Source organism: Myxine glutinosa, chromosome 5 (genome assembly GCF_964187855.1).
Source record: "Myxine glutinosa chromosome 5, kmMyxGlut1.1, whole genome shotgun sequence".
Lineage (NCBI taxonomy): Eukaryota > Metazoa > Chordata > Myxini > Myxiniformes > Myxinidae > Myxine > Myxine glutinosa.
In genome coordinates, this window is record NC_136265.1 from 110,123,297 (window position 1) to 110,143,280 (window position 19,984).

The window sequence follows — 19,984 nt, forward strand, 5'->3', positions numbered from 1 at the left end:
AAGGCAACAACTGTTGGCGCAATTATTAGAAAATGGAAGAAGTTCAAGATGACAGTCAATCTCCCTCGGTCTGGGGCTCCATGCAAGATCTCACCTCGTGGAGCCTCAATGATCATGAGAAAGGTGAGGGATCAGCCCAGAACTACACGGCAGGACCTGGTCAATGACCTGAAGAGAGCTGGGACCACAGTATCAAAGAAAACCATAAGTAACACACTACGCCGTCATGGATTAAAATCCTGCAGCGCACGCAAGGTCCCTCTGCTCAAGCCAGCGCATGTCCAGGCCCGTCTGAAGTTTGCCAATGACCATCTGGATGATCCAGAGGAGGAATGGGAGAAGGTCATGTGGTCTGATGAGACCAAAATAGAGCTTTTTGGTTTAAACTCCACTCGCCGTGTTTGGAGGAAGAAGAAGGATGAGTACAACCCCAAGAACACCATCCCAACCGTGAAGCATGGAGGTGGAAACATCATTCTTTGGGGATGCTTTTCTGCAAAGGGGACAGGACGACTGCACCGTATTGAGGGGAGGATGGATGGGGCCATGTATCGCGAGATCTTGGCCAACAATCTCCTTCCCTCAATAAGAGCATTGAAGATGGGGCGTGGCTGGGTCTTCCAGCATGACAACGACCCGAAACACACAGCCAGGGCAACTAAGGAGTGGCTCCGTACGAAGCATCTCAAGGTCCTGGAGTGGCCTAGCCAGTCTCCAGACCTGAACCCAATATAAAATCTTTGGAGGGAGCTGAAAGTCTGTGTTGCGCAGCGACAGCCCCGAAACCTGAAGGATCTGGTGAAGATCTGTATGGAGGAGTGGGCCAAAATCCCTGCTGCAGTGTGTGCAAACCTGGTTAAGAACTACAGGAAACGTCTGATCTCTGTAATTGCAAACAAAGGTTTCTGTACCAAATATTAAGTTCTGTTTTTCTGATGTATCAAATACTTATTTCATGCAATAAAATGCAAATTAATTACTTAAAAATCATACAATGTGATTTTCAGGATTTTTGTTTTAGATTCCGTCTTCCACAGTTGAAGTGTACCTATGATAAAAATTACAGACCTTGACATGCTTTGTAAGTGGGAAAACCTGCAAAATCGGCAGTGTATCAAATACTTGTTCTCCCCACTGTATATATATATATATTGTTGCGGATATGGGATTTGGATCCATCCATATCCGCTTGTAAATATTCCCCTATTTCCCCAATACTTCCCAACTATCCCCAATCCCCCATTCCCTAGTCCCATTTTCTGTAAACAACACTCTGTAGCCCCGACCTCCCCCTATTTCCCCCATTAAATGTCGCATCCAGGTCCACCGCATCTCACGTAGACAACTATAGGACATCCTGCTAGTTATTCTTAGTCTATGTCAGTTAAGGACTCGTTTCCATTAATTCTGACTCTTCGTTGCACCAGAATGTGATTGTATGGCACCGTTAGAAAGTTTAGGACCTCCCAATACCTCCCCGCAGCTCTTCCTCATGGTACAACAACAACAACAACAACAACAACAACAGCGGCGCGGGGAGTGTGCGTCCTCACTCCGGCTTGGTTAGCCGCCATTGAACATGTGCTCCGACGGGGTTACCACGCAGGGGCTCGCTGTCAGCTCCTCGTCAAGGGCGGAGCCCGGTAACCCCCCGCACCCAATAGAAGCGGCGGACCGATTCCATCTGGGGCGGAGCTAACGAGCCGAGGGCGTGTCCCTCCCCGCTGGGCATGCGCAGGAAGAGGGAGGTGACGTGAGATGCGCCTCAGCTTGGAGAGAGAAGGACGCCACCTCCGAGCGCGACAATACCTCCCCGCATCTCTGGACCGGACCGTGTTGATTCTGCCCCTGAGCCAAGGTGCACCTTGTGCTATCGACTGCCTGCCCTTCCTTGCCATCAATCCCTGTGTAAGTCAGTCTTGTCCCGTTTGTCTGTGGTCTGTCGGGGATAAGATAAGACTGTGTCTAAGTGCCCATCTTTTCTGTGCTTTACCTCTTACCGTGTAATCTACCCGTTTCTGCATCACCAATTATATCCTCCTCCGGAGGTCTTGAGAACTGTACCCCCTTGTGTCGTTTCATTTATCCCAGCCGTTGTGTCCTTTCCTTCATTGATTTAGCATAGCGCGATTCGGCCAACGTTCGAGTGGAATCGGGTGAGTTGGGGAAGAATCGGGTAAACTGTGTGAACACGGCGGCCATTCCGCTCGGTCAAGCAACATCTTAAGTCGTGTCCGTAACAATTGGTGTCGAGGAGTGAGATTGGACCCGAAGCGCGCTTCACGCGCTCAAAATTATTAACGGCGAAATTTGATTTTGTTTTACAAAAATAAAAACCCGAATTTTGAAAGTCGCGCTATGGCGGATCAAGACGGCTGGGTTCCAGTAGAGGAGAGTGAGGCAGGGTCGATCCAGGACCAAATTGAGGGACAAGAGGAGAGCGAAGCAGTGAGGGTGGCAGGTTCGCAAAATAGCGTCCTCGCGCACGAGGTTACGGGCGCGCAAAATGGCGCCTCGCACATGGCCACGGCGACCGCGCCCGTAGTAGCGCCACCGGTGGATTTGAACCTTTTTTTTATACAAATGAAGGCCCTTATGGACAAGAATAATGAAGAAATGGAAAACAGAATGATGGGGGCCCTTATGGGACAAATGGGAGACCAAATTGGAGGTTTGAAAAACAGTATGGGGGCAATGAGGGACGAATTGGGGGGCAAAATGGGCGTCATGGGGGGCGAAATGGGGTCCAATAGCGAGAAATTGAGGGAGGACATGGGGGCCAATAGCCAACGGTTAGAACAAAGGATGGGGGCCCAGATCGGAGGGTTAGGGAGTAGAATAGAGGGATTAGACAATAGATTAGGGGAAATACAGGAGGGGTTAATGGGGGTAGAAAACAGAATGGCCGCTCAAGAGAATCAAATGGAAGGGATGCAAGAGGGGTTAGAGGGGTTAGAAAACAGTATGGAAGGCGAATTGAGGGACATGAGGGACCAAGCGGAAAGGGAAGTTAAACAAATGGGGCAGCAGATAGAGGGGGTCAGAATGGGGGTAGAAACTAAATTGGATGCTCACAGGGAGGAAATGGAGCAGATGAGGGTGGCATCTGGGCAGGAGATGCAAGTGATGGGAGAAGAGATCAGAAGAGGTGTGAGTGAGGAGGGCGGAGGAGTGCGCGAGGAGGTGAGGCACTGTGAGGAGCGCATGGAGAAGGAGGTGAGAAAGGGGACTGTAAAGTTACAAGGGGGCATAGAGGACCTGACGCAGGAGGTGGAACAGCTGACGGTGGGACAGACTGAGTTAGTGGAGCAGGTACAAAGGAACACTGCGGTACTAGGAGGGTTAAAAGCGACACAGAAAGAACTAAAAGACGACTTGATAGCGACGAAGAGGCAATGTCAGATGGTACGTGAGGGACTGACAACGAGGTTGGACGAGATGACAGAGGTAATGGAGACGAAGGACCGGCAGGTGAGGACGCACATAGAAGCGGTCAAGGTAGCTTTGGAGGACGAGCTTGAGGAGACGTACCGGGAAATAAAAGAGGTGAAGCAGAAATTAGAAGAAGTGGAAGAAGGGGTGAGCGAAATTAAGAAGCGACGGAGAGGGGATAAGAAAGAGATAAAGGAGGAAGTAAAAGAATTGGTCCAAAGTCTGTGTTCGGATCGTGATGATGTGCTCATTAACCGGATGAGGGATTCGCAGGTGATGGAGGAGAAGCGAAGAGGAAGAGGACCCGGTGTAAGTGGTGACCAATATGGTCATGCGTATGATGCGCCGGGGGATTTAATAAGCTTGGGGGTCGAGATGGACCCGGGTGTTCGTGAGAGGCCGTTGGTGAAGTGTGCGACAGGTCTGGTGTGCGAAAAAGGAGGTGTGCGAGAAAGTCCGACTCTGGGGTGTGTGAGGAAAAAGTGCGTGCCAAGGAGTGAGGGTGCTGGCGAGAGTGAGTCGGTCGTAGCGCGTGTGCGAGGGAGCACATGGAAGCGCGTAGTGAGGAGTGTTACGGAGGGTGTAAAGGGAGAATGCACGCCTGTGGTGAGTGTTACAGAGGATGTAACGGGAGAGGGTGTGCGAGAAAGATGTGTAACGGACGAGTGCATGAGGAAAGAGTGCGCTGTCGAGAGTAAGGGTGAGTGCGCTGTCAAGAGTGGAGGTGAGAGTAGTAAAAGTGACACGGAGCGTGAGTTGGTTGTGACAGGTGAGAAAGGATGTACACCTGGAATGGAAGGATGCACACCTGGAATGGTAGAGCGTGTGTGGGAATGCACGCTGGAATTGGTAGTGAGGCACGTGGTTGGGTGTGCGAGTGAAAGCACACCTGTGATTGTCACAGAGGAGGTGACCGAGGAAGGGGCGCGAAGAGGTGTGTTGGTGAGGTGTGCGACCAACGAATGTGTGCCAAAGTGTTCGGTGGTCAGGTGTGTGACCAAGTCTGAGTGGAATGAGTGTACCTGGGTGTGTTAGAGAAGGTACGACGAGGAGCATGGAAACGGCTGGATGTGTGAGCAAGGAACGGGCTGCGGGGTGTAAGCATGCAGGTGAGGCATCGACGGTAACCGGGTTAGAGGTTAGAACGACTTATAGCCGAATCGGGCCCTCGGTGCGTGCCGGGCTTCGCGTGCCGCGAGAACCAGCGGGGATCCGAGCCACGGCGGGTTCAAAAGGACCGCCGTACGCGATCCACGCTGGGCCTCGCTTTGAACGGCCGCGTCCGTGCTCCACGTGGCGGAGCGGGCAGCCCGATAGGAAGGGTCGTCATGGCGACCACCTTTTGCTGAGGCATTCCGGCAGGTCGAGATCGGGCCATGGGATGGCTCCGTGCCGAGATGGTGCGTGGGACCTCGGCCCGGGTAAACCTCCTTCCCTGCACCGAATGCAGGACGTATCCAGCCGCTGGCACCAAACAACCCGCATTCATTGCTCGGCTTTACGAAGCCGGGCTTTGGACAGGAATTGGCGCACCGAGAGGCATTAGTGAGTAGACTGTGTGATGAGGTTAGTGTTTTGGACCCAAAATTAGAAAAAAACAAAATTTGATGATTGGCAAAGGATTGGCAGTAATGATTGGCAGATGATGGGTAGTGATTGGCAAATTTTTGATTTGTTGAAATTTGATGTGCAAAATTGGTAGTGGGAGATGCCCGATGTGGTGGGATGGCAACTCTGTCATCCCTCACAAAGGTGGGGCAAATGCGCAATAGTTTATGGGGTGTATGGCAGTGAAAACTAGCCCGGGTGGGTTAGGATATGGTGTGTAGGGATCTAGCGAAGATGACATTAGGTAACGTTAAGGTTTCGATAGTGACTGATACCTGTAGTGGGGACGCAGGTAGATTAGTGTGGATTATAATGACGAGGGAGCGCAATAGTTTAAAGGGACGACTGGGAAGCGCAAGTTTCAGAGGGGAGTAGTTAGATGAGATGATGCCGTGTGGTTGAGAATTGAACAGGTGTGATTGCACAGGTGTGCAACTGAACAGGTGTGTGGAGCAGTGTATGAGTAGTGAGTGTTGTGGATCAGCGCGAATGCGCTTGGGGGAGAGAAGGGTGCAGGTGGCACCAGGTGTGAGAGCACAGGTGTGCAAGTAAAGGTGGTGTGGAGAGAGTTGGAGTAAGTGGTACGGAGTGGTGTGCATGGTGCGAAGGTGTGGATGGGGAAAGAGTGGACCCCTTTTCACGGATACCCGGGGCGGGTAGTGTAAGTGTTAGGTAGAGGGTATAGGTAAATTGTGGTTGGATATTGGCATCTGTGGTGCGGGTGACAGAATGGTATTTGGATGGGTGCATTAGTGTTGTGGAAATGGCTGGGCGTGTAGCCTGTTAGTGTGTGTAGTTGGTTTGGGCACTCCACCACTGTGAGGATGTCGGCCAGGTGAGGCCGCAGGTGGGCTCTGGGAGCCGTTAGTGTCAGTGGGTGCCTGAGGATCCCGGGTGTGGATCGGGCAGCCCGTGCCAGAGAGGGCACTGAGGGGGTGAGAGTGCGAGACGGCCTTCCCCAGTTAGTTAGGTTAGGGTGAGGAGCAGGTAAGCTCGGGTGGCAACTACAGTGGTGGAGGTGTGCAGGTGGGTAGACCTGCTGGGAGAGCTACACGTCACAGCCCAGAAATTGTGCGAGAGCACCGAGTGTTGAATCGGGGGAGTGAGACCCCAAATTGAGAAGCACCACAGTTTGGTCAATGGGAATTGGTTTTTAGAACCCATAGTGTAAGTTGGCCAATGGATTGGCAGGGAAAGACCCCGGGTAATGTAAAGTTGTTAAAGTCATTTAGGAAATAGTTAGGATTGATGAACCTGTCGCACCATACGCAGCCACTTACCTGAGGTGATGATGATGACTCCACACCTGTGTTCCTTTGTTCTGTGTTGCAGGAAATAAGAATTGCTGTTTGGATTTGGGAGACGCATCACGACGTGGATGAGACATTGGGGTGATTCCATCTCTCCCTCCTTAGGAGGGACTGATGATGAATTGGTGATGGCAAATTTTGATGTTGAGTTGGAGATGGCAAATTTTGATGGGAGTTGGAAATGGCAAATTTGATTGGTTAGGAGGGAGAGAAGACGAATTTGGTTTATGGGAGGAACGGGGAAGACAGTAGGGACGTTTGTTGATGTGTAAAGTAGATGTTTATGGGTAGTGTTGTGTTTTGTGGATACAGTAAGGGGTAAGGGAGGGGCAATGTAGGTTACCTGGTGGGGGGGGGGGGGGGGGCGTACGGTAGGAACGTACCTGTCTCACCTGGTTCCCATGTGCCCCCAGTGTGCATTACCTTGTATTGCGTGCACTTTTGCGCCCTTACCACCTTACTCAATTGTCTTCTTTTGTCTCCCACCTCCGAGGATCTGGCTTTGGGGCAGAGAGAGAGAGGAGAGAGAGGTGCTGGCTCCGCAGTTGTGGGCCTGTACTTTCGCTGCTTGCTGCCTGGATCGATACACCATATGGACCGCAATTTTTGTGGCCGCCCACCATGGACCGCAGTTCTTTTGCGGGCAAGCACCACCCGTTGATGGACCTATGGGTCAACGTGGCACCTATGCCATACAGGTGAACCACTTATAGTTGGCCCCCCTGACGGCCACAATTAGAAATGGACGCGGTTGGCGCCTTTCTTTATTTTTGAAAGAAGCCAGAAGGCCAAGTGCTCCATGAAGGCAAGACCAGCGGCAGAACATCGGCCGGCTGCGACACCACCGGTGACTATGAACACTTTATTGGTGCACCGGATGGTGCTGACTGTACATGATGGGGTGGTGCTTTTGGTGCTTGGATGGGGTGCTCTGCACATTATTAAAGGCTGTAGGGCCACAGGGCACTCGTGGGTTGGTGTATCGATGCTGGCATGCGTGCTCTCTCTATGCATAACATCTGCATGTGTTCCTCCAAAAACAGGTCCTGGATCGTAGTGTAAATATCAGTGTAGTCTTGTGTAAATAATGCTCCCTACCGGCTGTATGTTTAGTTTGAGGATTCTTTCCGCGATTCGGTTATCCTGTGGGTGTGTTTCTGTGAGGAGAAGGGTGCAACGTCGCAGGGGGACATATTTACTCATTTGTGAACATCTGTAAAACTGTCGCACTCAGGTTGAGTTAATAGTAGAGGGAACTACATCTGAGTGCCACACTAAAGTAGGTAAAAATTTATCGGGTCGGGACGCCCCGAAGTAGAGAAGGGTGCAATGTTGCGGATATGGGATTTGGATCCATCCATATCCGCTTGTAAATATTCCCCTATTTCCCCAATACTTCCCAACTATCCCCAATCCCCCATTCCCTAGTCCCATTTTCTGTAAACAACACTCTGTAGCCCCGACCTCCCCCTATTCCCCCATTAAATGTCGCATCCAGGTCCACCGCATCTCACGTAGACAACTATAGGACATCTTGCTAGTTATTGTTAGTCTATGTCAGTTAAGGACTCGTTTCCATTAATTCTGACTCTTCGTTGCACCAGAATGTGATTGTATGCACCGTTAGAAAGTTTAGGACCTCCCAATACCTCCCCGCAGCTCTTCCTCATGGTACAACAACAACAACAACAACAACAGCGGCGCGGGGAGTGTGCGTCCTCACTCCGGCTTGGTTAGCCCGCCATTGAACATGTGCTCCGACGGGGTTACCACGCAGGGGCTCGCTGTCAGCTCCTCGTCAAGGGCGGAGCCCGGTAACCCCCCGCACCCAATAGAAGCGGCGGACCGATTCCATCTGGGGCGGAGCTAACGAGCCGAGGGCGTGTCCCTCCCCGCTGGGCATGCGCAGGAAGAGGGAGGTGACGTGAGATGCGCCTCAGCTTGGAGAGAGAAGGACGCCACCTCCGAGCGCGACAATACCTCCCCGCATCTCTGGACCGGACCGTGTTGATTCTGCCCCTGAGCCAAGGTGCACCTTGTGCTATTGACTGCCTGCCCTTCTTGCCATCAATCCTGTGTAAGTCAGTCTTGTCCCGTTTGTCTGTGGTCTGTCGGGGATAAGATAAGACTGTGTCTAAGTGCCCATCTTTTCTGTGCTTTACCTCTTACCGTGTAATCTACCCGTTTCTGCATCACCAATTATATCCTCCTCCGGAGGTCTTGAGAACTGTACCCCCTTGTGTCGTTTCATTTATCCCAGCCGTTGTGTCCTTTCCTTCATTGATTTAGCATAGCGCGATTCGGCCAACGTTCGAGTGGAATCGGGTGAGTTGGGGAAGAATCGGGTAAACTGTGCGAACACGGCGGCCATTCCGCTCGGTCAAGCAGCATCTTAAGTCGTGTCCGTAACAATATATATATATATATATTTATATATATATATATATATATATATATATATATATATATATATATATAATATATATATATATATATCCACGATATCCATTTTTCCGTTCTCCAACCTATAGCTTTGTCTTAAAAAACAACGTTTCGGCCAGCAACCCAGCGTGCGCTGAGACTCCACTAGCCTTCATCAAGAGAAGTTCCCTTGTTCACCTCCTCTCAGATATACCTGGGGGGAGGGGTGGGCCTATTCTATCAACCAATCACAAAGCTGTGTTGTGAGACCTCGTGACCATAGACCCATGCTCGGCTTATGTTGCAAGTGTTTTTTTGTGTGTTTGAGCGGTGTATTGTGTTTTGTTGTCCGTGTTGCCTGTGTCGGCTATGTCCCACTTTGTCTTTGTCCTCCTCCCAGCATCGGTGTCTCTCTGGTGTATTTATGCATGAGAGGTCCGTATGCCTGTGGTAATGCCACAGTCTCCTCTGTCAATGGTGTCCTCGTTTGGCAGTGTGCCAGGCCTCCAGTATTCGCCTCCTGGCCCGGTTCGGGGATGCCAGCACGTTCACATTGTCCCATAGAGGAACATGGCCCGCCCTTATTCCATGCTTGGCGATAGCAGATCTTTCTGGGTGATTACACTCAAAGGCCTTGTGGTGTTCATTAATGCGCTGGCCTAAGGTTCTTCCAGTCTCGCCTATGTATTCCAGCACAGTCACATGGAATGGTGTATACCACACCTGTGCAATCATTCGTTAGTCTTTTGTCTTTGACCTTGGTCAGTGCACGTCTCAAGGTGTATATAGGTTGGTAGTTAACCCTCACCCCGACCGGTCTCAAAATCCTGCCAATCCTTTGAGATACCCGTGGCACAAATGGAAGCACGCAGAAGCCCTTAGGTGGTTCCTGTGGCACGTCCTGGGTTCTTGGAGCTGCCAGTACCATTTCATTTTTTGGGCAGAGGTGGTCTGGGTAGCCACCCTTGATATATATATATATATATACACACTTGATAAAAGAGTGGTCGGAGAGATGAAAGGCACCAAATACAATAGACATCAATGTCTCAAACCAATGTTGCAGATTAGAAAAAGTGTAGTCCTTTTGGTGGTAAAACACCAAGCGACGTGTGTGGGGTAAAAATGAAAATCTCACCGAAGATCAACACCAGAGAAAACGACATTACGAGCCCGTCATTCGTGTGGGATACGTTCCTGATAAATGCCGCGAATGTCCAGTTGTTTCAATGGGAAAATGGGGGAAGGTTCCCGGCGGTTCCGATTCATAAAGGAAATTTACGTTTAATATCAACATGCACACAATTAGTTTCATTTAAAACGCTACAAATAAAAATACTGGAAATCATTCCAAAAGGTTCGCTCACTCGTTTGCTGCGAGTGTCAGGTTACTTTATCGATAACGAACTTTGTTTTGCTTCGATCTTGTGTGATCCCAAAAGTGCTTTTTGATCCCAAAAGTGCTTCATGATCCCAAAAGTGCTTCTTGATCCCTAAAGTGCTTCTTGATCCCTAAAGTGCTTCTTGATCCCTAAAGTGCTTCTTGATCCCTAAAGTGCTTCTTGATCCCTAAAGTGCTTCTTGATCCCTAAAGTGCTTCTTGATGCCCAAAGTGCTTCTTGATGCCCAAAGTGCTTCTTGATGCCCAAAGTGCTTCTTGATGCCCAAAGTGCTTCTTGATGCCCAAAGTGCTTCTTGATGCCCAAAGTGCTTCTTGATGCCCAAAGTGCTTCTTGATGCCCAAAGTGCTTCTTGATGCCCAAAGTGCTTCTTGATGCCCAAAGTGCTTCTTGATGCCCAAAGTGCTTCTTGATGCCCAAAGTGCTTCTTGATGCCCAAAGTGCTTCTTGATGCCCAAAGTGCTTCTTGATGCCCAAAGTGCTTCTTGATGCCCAAAGTGCTTCTTGATCCCCAAAGTGCTTCTTGATCCCCAAAGTGCTTCTTGATCCCCAAAGTGCTTCTTGATCCCCAAAGTGCTTCTTGATCCCCAAAGTGCTTCTTGATCCCCAAAGTGCTTCTAGATCCCCAAAGTGCTTCTTGATCCCCAAAGTGCTTTTTTATCCCCAAAGTGCTTCTTGGTCCCCAAAGTGCTTCTTGATGCCCAAAGTGCTTCTTGATCCGCAAAGTGCTTCTTGATCCCCAAACTGCTTCTTGACGCAAAGTGCTTTTTTTGTTATCCCCAAAGTGCTTCTTGATCCCCAAAGTGCTTCTTGATCCCCAAACTGCTTCTTGATGCCCAAAGTGCTTTTTTATCCCCCAAGTGCTTCTTGATCCCCAAAGTGCTTCTTGATCCCCAAAGTGCTTCTTGATCCCCAAAGTGCTTCTTGATCCCCAAAGTGTTTCTTGATGGCCAAAGTGCTTCTTGATCCCCAAAGTGCTTCTTGATCCCCAAAGTGCTTCTTGATCCCCAAACTGCTTCTTGACGCCCAAATTGCTTTTTTAAATCCCCAAAATGCTTCTTGATCCCCAAAGTGTTTCTTGATGCCGAAAGTGCTTCTTGATCCTGGACATTGTTGCCGATTTAACTGTTCAGAGTTTAAGCTTGAAGGATGATTCGGTATCGCGTTTTCTTACAAAGATGGACGTTCAGTCTAAATTGCATTATTGCCATCACAATCCTTGTGGCAGAATTTCACTTTGAGATCCAAAATAAAAGTTCATTTTTATTTACCATCAACTGGTCTCGCTGATCGGCGCAACATTTACACCACATGCTACATGTTAATCGTGTGTGGAATCAGAAACCTTAAAAATAAGGAAAAAAAACAAAACATAATTTATACATATAATTAAATAATTCCTCGCTGTTCCCAACCAAACATCAATGATAAAAGATTTATGCAAGAAACCAATCCTCCCCCCCCATGTCATAACCCATCTATAATCTTGTGTGTCTGTGTCTGTGTGTCTGTGTGTCTGTGTGTCTGTGTGTGTCTGTGTGTCTGTGTGTCTGTGTGTCTGTGTGTGTGTCTGTGTGTGTGTCTGTGTGCGTGTCTGTGTGCGTGTCTGTGTGCGTGTCTGTGTGCGTGTCTGTGTGCGTGTCTGTGTGCGTGTCTGTGTGCGTGTCTGTGTGCGTGTCTGTGTGCGTGTCTGTGTGCGTGTCTGTGTGCGTGTCTGTGTGCGTGTCTGTGCGCGTGTCTGTGCGCGTGTCTGTGCGCGTGTCTGTGCGCGTGTCTGTGCGCGTGTCTGTGCGCGTGTCTGTGCGCGTGTCTGTGCGCGTGTCTGTGTGCGTGTCTGTGTGCGTGTCTGTGTGCGTGTCTGTGTGCGTGTCTGTGCGCGCGTCTGTGTGCGTGCGTCTGTGTGCGTGCGTCTGTGTGCGTGCGTCTGTGTGCGTGCGTCTGTGTGCGTGCGTCTGTGTGCGTGCGTCTGTGTGCGTGCGTCTGTGTGCGTGCGTCTGTGTGCGTGCGTCTGTGTGCGTGCGTCTGTGTGCGTGCGTCTGTGTGCGTGCGTCTGTGTGCGTGCGTCTGTGTGCGTGCGTCTGTGTGCGTGCGTCTGTGTGCGTGCGTCTGTGTGCGTGCGTCTGTGTGCGTGCGTCTGTGTGCGTGCGTCTGTGTGCGTGCGTCTGTGTGCGTGCGTCTGTGTGCGTGCGTCTGTGTGTGTGTGTCTGTGTGTGTCTGTGTGTGTCTGTGTGTGTGTGTGTGTGTCTGTGTGTGTGTGTCTCTCTGTGTGTGTGTGTGTCGCTGTGTGTGTCTGTGTGTGCATGTGCGTGTGTGTGTGTGTGTTCGTCTGTGTGTGTGTGTGTGTGTGTGTGTGTGTGTGTGTGTGTGTGTGTGTGTGTGTGTGTGTGTGTGTGCGTGGACCCCATCCATGAAGAAGCAAAGATTGTGTTTTCGCGTTTCATTCCTCCACGTATCCTCTATTGTCCCATGCAAACGCCACTAGCCCCAACAGCGCCCCTTCCCCCTCCCACACCATGCCCCACAATGGCGTGCATAAGTTGAAGGGACATTCCGCACACTTTTATACCTGAGCTTCAGTTCTGTGCAGAGTTATTTATGCAAAGTTACACGTGGTTGGTATATCTGAGACGTGCTAAATTGACCTTCCCTCATACAACATGAGATTAGAAAGTGTCCTTTTAACCACCGACTTGAGGAGGGCTTCACATGTTCAGTCAACATGTTCATTGCTTGGATTATGGTTTCCCTGCTCGCTGGTTTCAACAGCTCAGCTCTTCCTGTTGGTACGCGTTCCTCTGACACCAGCATAAATTGGTAAAATATTTTTCATGTTGCTATTAAAGACATGAAGCGAGAGCAGAGTTTTAAGAGTTTCAATTCCACTATCGATTGCATGCAAAACACCCGGCATTAAAACACCAGAGGTAAATAAAGTAAATAAAAACAAACCAGTCCAACAAGTGGAACTCAGTGATCCAGGCCAAACGTATTTTACTGAGTCACCCTGTGTTGACCATGTAAGAACAGAGCCACGATAACCATTGCAAAGAACAAAGTGCAGCCCTCCCTTCTGGATTACACTTTGGCTTACAAGTCATTCATTTGGAACGGCAAGCACCACGTGACACCATATCGCGAATCAAAACAGGGGGGTAAAAAAAAAAAAACTAGAGCCATTTGACTGCGTTGCCAATAAGCGGTTTGTGAGATATAATTATTTAATATTCTCCATAAATCCAATATGGCTGCCATACCTACCATGTGACCGATGTTTTCGTGATCAACTTTTAATCGCCATGTTTTCAACTTTTTTAAATCGCCAATTCAACTTTTAATCGACACACGTAAAGTTTCGAGTCGATCGATTTGGTGGTTTGGGAGATGTTTTTTAGGAGATGTTTTTTAAAGGTTTTAAGTTAAATCCAATATGGCTGCCAAACCATGTGACCAATGATGTCATAAATTTAAAATTTCAATACAAATGGGTCATAGATTATGTGCATGTAATTTCAGATTTTTAGTACAAGGAATTCGATTAAAACATTTTTGACTGGTATACCACTTCACATATGAGAGCCTGGTGTTGGCTTAGCGGTTAGGGTGCTGGCTAGGGATCCTGGGTTCAAATCCCGGTTGATCGCTGAATTAACGCCAGGGGGGTTGACTCAGCCTATCATCCTTCTGAGGTCGGCAAATTGAGTACCAGATCACTGGTAATTCCCTGCGTGTCACAAGAGGCGACTAACAGAATTGGCGGCAGGAAGGGCATCCGGCTGTAAAACATTGCTTCAAAAAGGGGACCATGGTGCCCGAAAAAAAGCCAACCCCTGCTCTGCGGGGAAAAATGGCCTCGAAAGGTGGTTTTATACCACTTCACATAAGATGTCATCATTATCATGCTTTTGTTCCCTATTGGGAGGACTTGACAATGTGCCAAGTTTAAAATTTTTCCATTCAGCGGTTTCTGAGAAATAATTTTTATCATTATTTGTGTTTAATCCAAGATGGCTGCCACACCACGTGACCTATGATGTCACAATTATCATAAAAACATTCTGCATGGGTGTGACTCCTACCCTGAAAGTTTGTCTCAATTGGACATGCGGTTGCTGAGAAAAACGAGGTTTAGTCCGTACAGACGGACTTGCAGACAGACAGACAGCCCAAAGACATAATGCCTCCGGCCACCTTCGGGGGCAGATGCATGAAAATCACTTCTGAGCTCGCCTCCCAGTCAACATCCCGATTACGCCACGGAGAATAAAACAGCGCCACCCAAGCATCAAAAAATTCCATCCAACAGCACCAATTGCAAAACCCCACTGCAATCTGTGCCGGAAACCGTTAGTAAAAACATGCTGTTTCCTGCCAAGCAAAAAACAACAACAAATGTTCGCCATTTTGTGTTGTACGTTTACATTGCGAGCCGTTTCTGGAGTAGGTAAAGTGTTATTGCATCGTCCTCAGTGTGGGCTCCATTCCCACATGGTTGCTCAGGGTAGGGGTTCGCATAGATTTTACATTTTGGTGTGCAGGACACAAATATCAGGTCAAGCCACCCTGTCCAGGGAGAAACACGATAAATGAGGCCAATCCCCTGGCATGCTCTTTTGATTGAGCGACTGACTGTCAGGTAAAGACCCCCCGTGCCCCCACACCCTCCATACCGCCTGTCCGAGTGATGCATCTCAGCAACGGTTGAGATGTTAGTCGCCAGCATACTTACTTATGCAATTCTTGAGTTTTGTATCCGGACGTGAACCAAAATCGCATCGGCTTCTTCTCGTCTCCGACCCAACTCATCCACCTGGTTTTGTATCCGGACCTGAACCAAAATCGAATCAGCTTGTTCTTGTCTCCAACCCAACTCATCCACCTGGTTTTGTATCCAGACCTGAACCAAAATCGAATCAGCTTGTTCTCGTCTCCGACCCAACTCATCCATCTAGTTTTGTATCCGGACCTGAACCAAAATCGAATCGGCTCGTTCTCGTCTCCAACCCAACTCACCCACCTAGTTTTCTATCCGGACCTGAACCAAAATCGAATCGGCTTGTTCTAGTCTCCTACCCAACCCATCCACCTAGTTTTGCATCCGGACCTGAACCAAAATCGAATCTGCTTGTTCTAGTCTCCTACCCAACTCATCCACCTAGTTTTGTATCCGGACCTGAACCAAAATCGAATCAGCTTGTTCTCGTCTCCGACCCAACTCATCCACCTAGTTTTGTATCCGGACCTGAACCAAAATCGAATCAGCTTGTTCTCGTTTCCGACCCAACTCATCCACCTGGTTTTGTATCCGGACCTGAACCAAAATCTAATCGGCTTGTTCTCGTCTTCGACCCAACTCATCCACCTAGTTTTGTATCCAGACCTGAACCAAAATCGAATCGGCTTGTTCTCGTCTCCAACCCAAGTCATCCACCTAGTTTTGTATCCAGACCTGAACCAAAATCGAATCGGCTTGTTCTCTTCTCCAACGCAACTCATTCACCTAGTTTTGTAACCGGAGCTGAACCAAAATCGAATCGGCTTGTTCTCGTCTCCGACCCAACTCATCCATCCATCTTATTTTGTATCCGGACCTGAACCAAAATCGAATCGGCTTGTTCTCATCTCCGACCTAACTCATCCACCTAGTTTTGTATCCAGACCTGAACCAAAATCGAATCGGCTTGTTCTCGTCTCCGACCCAACTCATCCACCTAGTTTTGTATCCAGACCTGAACCAAAATCGAATCGGCTTGTTCTCGTCTCCAACCCAAGTCATCCACCTAGTTTTGTATCCAGACCTGAACCAAAATCGAATCGGCTTGTTCTCTTCTCCAACGCAACTCATTCACCTAGTTTTGTAACCGGAGCTGAACCAAAATCGAATCGGCTTGTTCTCGTCTCCGACCCAACTCATCCACCTAGTTTTGTATCCGGACCTGAACCAAAATCGAATCGGCTCGTTCTCGTCTCCAACCCAACTCATCCATCTAGTTTTACATTCGGACCTGAACCCAAATCGAATCGGCTTGTTCTCGTCTCCAACCCAAGTCATCCACCTAGTTTTGTATCCGGACCTGAACCAAAATCGAATCGGCTCGTTCTCGTCTCCAACCCAACTCACCCACCTAGTTTTCTATCCGGACCTGAACCAAAATCGAATCGGCTTGTTCTCGTCTCCGACCCAACTCATCCACCTAGTTTTGTATCCGGACCTGAACCAACATCGAATCGGCTTGTTCTCGTCTCCGACCCAACTCATCCACCTAGTTTTGTATCCGGACCTGAACCAAAATCGAATCGGCTTGTTCTAGTCTCCGACCCAACTCATCCACCTAGTTTTGTATCCGGACCTGAACCAACATCGAATCGGCTTGTTCTAGTCTCCGACCCAACTCATCCAACCTAGTTTTGTATCCGGACCTGAACCAAAATCGAATCGGCTTGTTCTAGTCTCCTACCCAACTCATCCACCTAGTTTTGTATCCGGACCTGAACCAAAATCGAATCAGCTTGTTCTCGTCTCCGACCCAACTCATCCACCTAGTTTTGTATCCGGACCTGAACCAAAATCGAATCGGCTCGTTCTCGTCTCCAACCCAACTCATCCACCTAGTTTTGTATCCTGACCTGAACCAAAATCGAATCGGCTCGTTCTCGTCTCCGACCCAACTCATCCACCTACTTTTGTATCCGGACCTGAACCAAAATCGAATCGGCTTGTTCTCGTCTCTGACCCAACTCATCCACCTCGTTTTGTCACAAGTCATCCACAACCTTTTTGAGATATCCTGCTATATATCAATTTTTCCCCATCTCTCAATGGTGAAGAATCACCATAAAATTTGAGTATCCGGATCAGGAACTGGATCTTCACAAAAATATAACCATTTTGTATTTGTCACACTCAACCTGTCCACTAACTTTGGTCCGAATCCGTCCACAACTGTTTGAATAATTCTGTTCAGACAGACAACCTGACAGAAAGACAGGGGTGAAAACAACGTTTCCCCACCTTCAGTGGCGGAGGTAAAAAGGAACCAGTGTGGCAGGCCAATTATAGGGACGTAGGTTGGAGTAAAGTTCTGACAGGACACAGGCAAAGTTTTATTAGCTCACCTGGAACGAAGTTCAGGAGAGCTTATGCGATGGCGCGTCATCCGTCCGCAAACACTTGAAACTTCTTCTCCGAAACCGCTGATGGGATTGCGACCAAATTTGGCACAAATTATATTTGTTGTATTGACTAAAGTTTGTTCACGGCATTTAAAAAAAATAAAAAAAATAAAATCGGGGTCAAAGGTTTACCGTGGGTCAAAGTGGATCCAGGTTTGACCCCCCAAAATAGGTATTTGCTTTTTCCTCAGAAACTACACACAATTTTGACGAAACTTGACCACAACCTTCATCACATGTGATGTACCAAAGTATGTTCACGGCATAAAAAAAAAATCTGGGGATCTACGGGGTTCCTCAAAATTGGGTTGCCCCCCAAAATAGGTATTTGCTTTCTTCTCAGAAACTACACGTGCAATTCTGATGAAACTTGACCACAACCTCAATCACCCAGTCAGTGTAGTATACTGCTTATTCTACCAGGTGAGCACCAGGGGTATTGCCCCTATGTTCCTTTTTTGTTTCTTACTTGCAGTTTACCTGCCCTCCTCCCACTCCTCTTTTACTTGTGGTTCATTGCCTTGCCCCACTATCGGTTGGTTGTCTTTTTACCCTCTGTCATCCGCTGTATCCCCAGCCGAGATTCTGTACAAAATGGTGTTGCACACGTGCACACCTCAACTAACTATAAAATAAATAACAACGACAACAAGCTGTCCAAGTCTGACCAACTTCATTACCAATTTAGAAAACTTTGGCAAACACCAACTATGTGCTGCCCCCTTCATTGCAGATGCCTCAGAATACTCAGTTACATTGCTGATAAATACTCAGCCAAATATGGATATCAGTTTTATCTATCCTTGGCGAGATACATGTTTACCCCACAACAACCTTAGCCAGACGTGTGTTCTTAGTCTGAAATCGGTCCAACTAGGCTAAGGTTCGACGACACATTTTCTTCGACAAACAGTACATTACAGCATAACGGTCCTCCATTGTATCGTGTGACACAATACATAAAGGTGAAAGCTTACCACGTGACAGGTGCGGTACAAGCGGGAATAGATTTTTGCAGCATGTTGCGGCCAATCTGTTCCAGCTCTGCTAGGCCACCAATCTGTGCTCGGCTCGGTTCAGACTCTGTCACTGGCGACGCCTGCAGGAAAGTTTAGGTCAGTACGCTTGCCGTGATGGAACAAAAGCTCGTTCGCCATCTATAATTGAAGAAGAAATCAGTCGATCACAGGCAATTTGGTGTGTTTGCAACCATCCAGACCACTAAAAGTACAGATGGGCACATCCACCTTTGCCGTCACCAAAGCCTACCCAGACACCAGCAAACAGCTTGGATATCCAAGGCAAGTAGAACAAATAGATCACCGATCAAAGCATATTATACAGCCAAGAGCAGCAGAGTCCAGTGACTCAGTTTCTCATGTCCCTGAAGGAGTTATCAGTCACAGTGCCAGACCTGAAAATTCCATGTTATCTTTTGTTTTTTTGTGACTCAACCCCATTTATTCCCATTTGACTGCTGCCTTAGGAATAAAAACATAGGGTCAATACCCCTGGCGCTCACCTGGTAGAATAAACAGTACACTGCACTGACTAAGGGTGTTCTAAACCAATTTCAATGGTTGCTAGAAGACAGGGCAGCATGTAGAATCATACTAACATAATCATAAGACTTTAAACAAACAAACAGAAGAAAATACCCATTTTGGGGGGCAACCCCTCCTCCCACAACACCATATACCTCACAAGACCCCAATTTTTCTAATGCCTTGAGCAAACATTGGTACAATGGTACATCATGGGTGATTAAGGTTGTGGTGAAGTTTCAACGACATTGTGTGTGTAGTTTCTGAGAAGCAAGCAAATACCTATTTTGGGTGGAAACCCCTCCCCCCCCCCCCCCCACAGACCCCTAAAGGGGCAGGTTTTTTTTTTTAATGCCGTGAACATACTTTGGTCCATCAATGGGTGGTGATGGTTGAGGTGAAGTTTCATTGAAATTGTGTGTGTAGTTCCTGAAAAGAGAGCAAACACCTATTTTTTTTTGGGGGGGGGGGGGGGGGGGGGGGAAACAAACCTGGACACACTTTGGACCCAGTAAACCCCCTTGAACCCCGATTTTTTTTAATGCCGTGAACAAACTTTAGCCACAACACAACAAATAACATTTGTGCCAAGTTTGGTCACAATCCCATCAGCAGTTTTGCCGAAAAAGTTGCAAGTGTTTACGGACGGACGGACGGACTGACAACGCGCCATCGCATAAACTCCCCTAATCTTCGTTCCAGGTGAGGTAAAAATATAAAGAACTAGAATGACACTTCACTGCCGCAATGTCGACCGATATGCCTCTGAAATATATCGTGGAAACAAAATAATTTTTACCGAACATGACCTCTGACCTTTGACCTCTTGACCCAAATATTTCAGTTCATATTTACATCACTATACATGTACTAAGTTTGACTTAAATCCCTTCACCTGTTCTAAAATGATCACATCTTTACCAGACATGACGTCTAATCTTTGACCTCTTGACCCCAAAATCTAATCAGTTCATCTTTGCATCATAATATATAATTATACCAAGTGTGGTGAAAATCCCATGATTGATTCACAAGTTAGCTCGGCAGCAGAATTTTTACCTAAAGTGACATTTGACATTTGACCTTTGACCTCTTGCTC

The 19,984-nt window shown here is 48.2% G+C and overlaps 1 protein-coding gene across 1 annotated transcript in view; it reads right to left on the reverse strand.

Annotated features, from left to right (window-relative positions):
* LOC137414062 (ADP-ribosylation factor-binding protein GGA1-like) overlaps positions 1-19,984 on the reverse strand; it is a 98,191-nt gene that overhangs the window by 16,595 nt on the left and 61,612 nt on the right. Inside the window, exon 11 of the mRNA XM_078777403.1 lies at positions 18,319-18,440. Within this exon, the coding sequence (XP_078633529.1) occupies positions 18,319-18,440 (122 nt within the window). The remainder of the gene's footprint in view (positions 1-18,318; positions 18,441-19,984) is intronic.